Source organism: Antrostomus carolinensis, unplaced genomic scaffold (genome assembly GCF_000700745.2).
Source record: "Antrostomus carolinensis isolate BGI_N321 unplaced genomic scaffold, ASM70074v2 scaffold9602, whole genome shotgun sequence".
NCBI lineage: Eukaryota > Metazoa > Chordata > Aves > Caprimulgiformes > Caprimulgidae > Antrostomus > Antrostomus carolinensis.
In genome coordinates this window covers 3,796-10,882 of record NW_010297545.1, presented here as the reverse complement: position 1 = coordinate 10,882, position 7,087 = coordinate 3,796, and the positions used below count along the sequence as shown (strand labels likewise).

The 7,087-nt window shown below is 35.3% G+C and overlaps 1 protein-coding gene across 1 annotated transcript in view; it reads left to right on the top strand.

The window, feature by feature from the left end:
• Window positions 1–6,296, top strand: part of LOC104520465 (lamina-associated polypeptide 2, isoforms beta/gamma) — a 15,368-nt gene extending 9,072 nt beyond the window's left edge. Inside the window, exons 6-11 of the mRNA XM_010162161.2 lie at window positions 730–849; window positions 955–1,050; window positions 1,628–1,738; window positions 2,635–2,724; window positions 3,033–3,127; window positions 4,416–6,296. Of these exons, the coding sequence (XP_010160463.2) occupies window positions 730–849; window positions 955–1,050; window positions 1,628–1,738; window positions 2,635–2,724; window positions 3,033–3,127; window positions 4,416–4,704 (801 nt within the window). The 3' untranslated portion in view covers window positions 4,705–6,296. The remainder of the gene's footprint in view (window positions 1–729; window positions 850–954; window positions 1,051–1,627; window positions 1,739–2,634; window positions 2,725–3,032; window positions 3,128–4,415) is intronic.
• Window positions 6,297–7,087: the final 791 nt, after the last annotated feature.

The following is a 7,087-nucleotide window of genomic DNA, read 5'->3' as shown; positions in this document are numbered from 1 at the left end:
CTCCAGGTCTGTTTGGAATTATTTTTGAGGAGTATAAAACTTGCAATAAGGCATAGGGAATGATCTGCATTTGTTAACAGCTATGAAAGTTTGGCACTTAATGTTGTTACTTAGATTTGTAAAGATCCGTGTCAGGCTTGATAGTTTAAACCTACTGTTACATAAAAATTGTTTGAGTTTCATCTTTCTATGTGGAAACTGTTAAGATTTTAAAACGTGTCCTCCTGCCCACTACAGCTGGAGATTAGTTCTTGCTGAAATGTAGGTGGCTGTGTGCAAACCATTCCCATCTCTGCTTGAGAGAATAGACCCTATTCTGGGTAGAGAACAAGGTGATGCTTTCTGCTGTTGCTCATAGATATTTTTTTTTCTTGGGGGGCTGGGGGGGTATAGGCAGGTAATATAATGGGCCTGAAAGCTAGCATATATGCTGCCCATGACTTGATGTAACTATTTGTACCATTAGTTACTTCACTCTTGCAGTGAGCAGGTTATCAGTTTTCAGTGTTGGGCATTATCTAGTCGGTTCTGTATTGGAACAATAATGTACTCTAATGTAAGCACTGTGGTCAACACTACTAATCTAGCTAGCTGTTCATTATTGAATGTATTAGGATCCACTTTTTTTATTGTAGACACACTGCTTTTGGCATATGCATGCTATTCTGGATTTTGGTTGTGGGTATCCAGTGTTTCATGTATTTGATCATGTGTTTGATGCTTGAATAGACCTATTCTCAAGATGGAGTTACTGAGACTGTCTGGACAAGTGGATCTTCAAAAAGTGGACCTCTACAGGCATTTTCTAGGGAGTCTACAAGAGTGTCAAGAAGAACACCAAGGAAAAGGGTGATGAGAGGCTTATTTTAATAGACAAGCTTTTTTTTTCTCACTGATAGGGTCCCAGTGGCTATTTTATTCAATTGTTTTCTTTTGTTTGTTTTAAACAAACAGGTGGAAGCTACAGCACAGTTGCCTGTAGATGATGCTGTAATATCAGAGAGTACTCCCATAGCTGAAACTATATTGACTGCAAGCAACGAGACCCTAGTAAATATCCTTAGTAAATATGTTTCATAACTCATGCAACTGGTATTCTTCTGTAATATATCTTTACTGACAGAATCGTTCTGTTTTGAACAGATAGAAGACTATTTTACAGAAAGTAAAACTGACTATTCAGTAGTCTTTGAAGCCACATATTCAGTACCTGCATTAATACCTAATGCTGTTCACTGTTGAGATGGGACTTGGTAGACATCTAGGTCCCATCTAATGTTTTTTGGGAAGAAGGTTTTTTTGGGGAAGGTTGTGAAGAACCGTTTTAAAAGCTTAGCTCTTTTCTTAATTTAAGTACATGCAGAATATCTGCTTTTAAGTTTGGCTTTTCTTCTGAACTAATAGCTTTTATGTTTCTAAATGGCTTAAAAGAAACTACTTGGAATGATAAGCAATGTGTCTTCTGTGCTTATTTCAGAACATCTGTTACATAACCTTCTTGATTTGACTCCTAACATGCATATATTCAATGCACATAAAGGTTTTGTTGTTTGGTTTTGCCCCCTTCCCCCCTTTCTGTTTTGTATTTTGGCTGTTTCTGAGTTTGAACAATTTTGAATCTCGGCAGGTTGTCAATAGGGTGCCTGGAAATTTCAAGCATCCAGCTCCTACGCTGTCAGTCAGTGAACTCTCAGACATGCCCAGAAGAACACCAAAGAAACCATTGATGACAGCTGAAGTAAATAAATTAAAACTTAGATTGCTCTTGCTTACTCTCTGTGAACAAAATTCTTGTGTGTATGTGCTTACTCCTTAGTACAGAAGGGGTGGAGGACATCACTGCCCAGATGGCACTAGTCAAAATAGACTAGTGCTGTCACGTGGCATAAAAGAAAGAATATAAACAATACATTTCCTCTTTAAGATTTGTGTGTGTGTGTGGAAATCCTGCTTTTTTATTATTTTCTTTTTTTTTTTTTTTCTCTAAGGCAAATATGTTTTGGTGTGTTATTTCTCCTTGTGCTGATGTTTTTCTGTACAAAATGTAGATTCTTTTTCTTTTAATTTCTTTGAATAGCTCAAAGACAGAGCAGAATTGGGTTGATCTACCTTTGATCTTGTAAATCAGCCTGTCCTGAAAAACGACAATGTGCCCTTAGTTTAGGGAATCAAATAGTAGGATTACTTGAGACCAAACCCCTGAATTTAAAAAGCATCTGTAGATTCCTGTCAGTTATTAAGAAAGATAATTCTTTCACTGTTAACCTGTTCAAGCTGTCAAAATTGTATCTTTTGGAGAACTGTCTAAAGCATTTGCAAGAATATGTAATTGTGTTAATGTAGTACTGTAGTAGTGTGGAATTTTACATTACAAGATAATGCTAGGCCGAATTTAAATGGAGTTTATTGCTTCATGTAGTTACTGTAGATAAAACTTGTATTAAAACTTGTGAAGCCTACTCTACCAATTTATATGAGATTTATGAAATAGGCTGCTTTATTTGTTTATAATGTGACTGCAGTGTAGACTTAGTTTTCAAATAGAAAGTTGTGGGAAAACCTGATGTTTTATTTCAGACTGCTTATGTTTTTTTCAGTTAGTATTCTACTGTACTCTGGTGTTGTTTATTACAGCAAGAAGAGACAGATTGCCCACATCAGTGCTTTTCTAGTCATGTTTGCCACAACCAATCCTTTGATCAGCTCAACACAGCCATGATAGAGGTGATGGTTAAGGTTTTTTATCATCTACATCATTGGCTGGCAGGTGTATTGTATTTATACAATGTATTCTTTATCTTAAAGGAAACTAAGGAGAGCACTGAATGCTTTAGGACACCAAAAGTGACCAGACAGCTACCACTAACAAAGGTTAAACTAACTTCTAAAACCCAAGAAGTAAACTTCCTGAATGTCACTGGGTGACTCATTCCTTCTTACAAATTGCACATGGTTATGGTCGCCGAGATAGCGATGCAGGAGCTTTTTGTTTTGCAGTCTGTTAGGCCTATAACTTTTTGTTTTTTTCCTAGGTGCTGGAGAGAACTCCTGCAGAAGAAAGAAGAGTAGAAAGGGATATTCTTAAGGAAATGTTCCCTTATGAAGCATCAACACCTACAGGAATTAGGTATTTCTAAGGTTTATGGGGGCTTGTTTCTCAGTTCTTGTAATCATACTTAAGCTGAGAAGTATCTTTGATTATATTGGTAGGTTCTGAGGAACAGTTTTTGCACTCTGTTTCAATGACAGCTGAGGTGACCACCTTGTTCTTCTGTTCTACATACATAGTTTTGTTAGCCAAAACAGCCTCTTTATTTAAATTGGGCTGGGAGAATGGGGTACTGCTATAGTAAGAATTATTACTGGAACTTCTGGATGGTGGAGGGTAAATTGAAAGGGCTTCTCTGTGGTAATGGCTCACAATATTTAAGTTTTTGGCTAGATGCAACTGCTTTAGGCCTGCTGTTAAATTAAGGAAAGATATCCCAGCATAGATTTGAGCTTTCTTTTTGAAAGACAAAAATAATTTTCAAATACCCTATTTTTTACTTTAAGCAGCAGTCTTGTTATAGTCAGAGATTACTTTTAGCATGAATAAAGATGGCATCTAGGAAGGGTTATTAAATTTTTCTTTGCAAGTTTGTATTTAAACAGAACTTGAAAGAACCCTCTGGATAGTTAAGCAATTCACAAAACTTTGTCCTGTTTAGAGAATACAAGAAAAGGTTTCCCTAGATTGAGATGTGAAATCAACTCCTGTGTTTCCAATGTGTTAATTATAGCTTCAATTTAAACTACAATTGCATAAATTCTTACCATAAGGAGAATATATGTTACCATTTACTACTACAGTGGTGTATATACTCACCATGCAGCTTTGTTCTCTCTTGTTTTGAGATCAGTCTAGTTAAATCTATGCCACTCTTTAAAAAATAAAAATCATTCATGTGTACTCCTTGTATATAAGGACATGGCAACATAAGTGGGTTTTTTAACCCTTACTATTTTGTCTTCTGGCTCTCTGTGATGGCTTAGCCATCAGTAGATGTTTTTAGGAACAATTTAAGTTTAGAAATCCCATTGAGGCTGCGCAAGTGATTGTTGAAGATGCAGATAGAGAGAAGCACTTCTTAGAGTTTTATTGTCAGTTATGATCCATTGATTATATAAATAGGGTGAAGTAATTTGGCATTTGAGGATTTTTAAGGGGTGTTTTAAAGGTGTTTTGATCACTGAACGATTAACTTTAAAAATAGTAGACATGTTAGAGTTTGATACAGATGTTTCGGGTACTGCATTCGCTAAAATAATTTTTAGTTCTTTAATTATACTAAAATTTTCCTATATGCCTTAGATTGCTCTTTTAAGAGTGTAATTTTGTTCTGGGTTTTTTGTTTGTTTGGTTTAATTAACAGTGCTAGCTGCCGTAGACCAATCAAAGGAGCTGCTAGCCGGCCCATAGAGCACAGTGACTTCAGAATGGAGGAAAGTTTCTCCAAGTATGCTCCAAAATATGGTACCTCAGCCGACATCAAGTTGGAGAAACCACCAACAAAAAAAGAACGCTCCGTTCCCCTGTGGATAAAAATTCTCTTTGTTGTTGTTTTGGTCTTCTTGTTTTTGGTTTATCAGTCTATGGAAACTAATCAAGGAAATCCTTTCTCTAAATATCTGAATATGGTCTCTCTGAGTGGTGCCAAATGAGTATTTTTCTGAAAGGCACACCTGATTTGATCTCCTGTTTTCAATTGTAGAGAACTCTTCTGCCCTCTTATCGGCTCAAGGACTTCTTACAAATAATGTGGTTGGAACCTGACAAATTGGATAAACGAAGCAAGATAATATTAAATGGACATCAGTAACTTTCTGGACTTTGGACTAGTAGGAGATCACTTTGCCATAGGAGTAACATTTTTTTAGATCTTTGAACTTTTTTGTAGGCTTTATTTTTTTAATGTGGACATCCTTTAAATTCATTTTTGAGAAACTGTATGGTTGTTTTTGCAAGAACTTGGAAGCTGAGAAGGGCAAAAATGTAGTAAAATGTGAAGCTGTGTTTTTAAAGCTTTTCCTTTGTACAGAAAAGAAGTTGTACTTTTGTCTACAGATTATTGTGCAGGAGGATTTTAACACAGGTGATAAAGGGAAATGCATTTTTGTATGCATTTTTTTAGTAACAGTGTAACTGAGTGATCTTTTTTAGGCTGTAGGGAGAGTACAATGACAACCTTTTCTGTAGATTACTGTAACTTTTTAGTAAATGTAACTGTAAACCTGTTTGCGTTTCTGTAAAAGTCTTAGTATCATATTAGTAACTCCACTTAAGCGTAGCATCATTTAAATGTATCACTTCATTTTAGTGCTTACAGTGTTGTAGGAGCTAAATACAAATCTAATTGGCAAGAGATGTCTTAGGGGAACTTATTTATTAGTAATGTGTGGAAAATAAAAATTACATCCATATAATTTGCTACTAAAATACTTTCTGGTGTCAAGGCTGTTATCTGAAGTGGTCTAAATTCCAACTTTAGCAGTGGTCTTTTTCTTTTTTTAAAAAGCGAGGTCTTTCCAACACAGCTTTATGTGATTATATTTGAATATTAATGTAGAGAAGTATTCTCAAAGTGTGAAAATTCCATATGAAGTTTTATTCTTGTATGAAGAGGGCATTGCTGCATTTTCTGCTACAGTTTCATCTTCTAAGGTGAGATTTACTACTTTCATGCAGTTGAGTATTTTTCTCAGTGAAAGCATGCTGAAACACTCTATATTGTGTAACTTAGTTGAGCAGGCAGCTGACTTCACTACTACCAATGTAGAGTGAGAAGCAACAATTTTTAAAGTGAATGTATACATTTTGGTGTGCTTAAATCTGCAGGATACAAATGCTCAGTCTCATTGCTTGGTACAAAACTGCAATAAATCATACTGATTCTTAAAGTGCTACTTATAAAAAGCTGAGAACATTAGTTAATAGTATCTTTTTACTCTAGGTACAATTACTGTGTAGACTATAGCAATGGGGAAGCTTTACTTTCCGTGAACTTTGGGACAAACATGGTATTTTTTAGCAAAACTATAGTTTGGGGGTTTTTTCCTGTTAAGATTAATGTTTTTTTCCTTTTAATCTGCTTTAAGTAATCCAAATAGCTAAACTTGTGTCCATCCTATAGAAAATTGTAACGTAAGACATTCACTTTTGGTGTCAAAATGCAGAAAAATAAAAGTGATTTTCATGCGTGTGGATTTTCTTTTATCAAAATAAATGCATTGCTGAAAAGCAGCGAAAGCAAGTCTACTGATGTATCAATGGTGTCATTTTGTGCTGCTACAGTCTTCCATTTAAAAAAAAAAAATCTGATAGTAAAAACAGAGCAATTCATGTCAACACTTGGTGGGAGGGATATTCATCATACTTGCACTATAATAATAGTTTTGCACTGTTAAGCTTTTAGCCTATGTTAGGCCTGTAGTTTGGGTAGAGAGGAGAAGTTAGTCTTCATTTGCTTTTCAATACTCAAGGAACTTCCATTTCACTTTGTTATTTTTTTTCACCCCCCTTTGCTTTATATTTTAACATGAAATGTCTTTCTCTTCTAGTTACATGAAATACTTTCAGTTGACCTCCTTCAGGGATACTGTTAGCATCATTAAAAAGAAAACCACCAATCAACCAAACAAAACTGAATTGCATTGCAATTAAATGTCATCATTCTTTCATTTATGTTTTGGAGTATCTCCATGAGAAACCTCTCAACTTCAGTGTTACTTCACAGAAGGTAAAGACTTTTCTACATAAGTCCTCAAAGTAACCTACATGTAGCTCAGTTGTAGTTGGAAGGAAATGCATCTTCAAGAAATTAATGAAAAATAATGAGCTTCTTATACTTGAGGCATTTTATGGTATGAGATAGTCCTGAGAGTACTCTCTTCCTTGCCCAGCCCCAAATATGGATTTATCAGCATTCCTAAAGCTAGTAATGTTATTTGAAGAGTAACATATGTAGTAATGGTGCTAGTAGCTGAATAGTTGCATGTGCTTAAAGCCGCCTAAATACTGCTGTATAAGTTGCTGAAGTATTCTTTG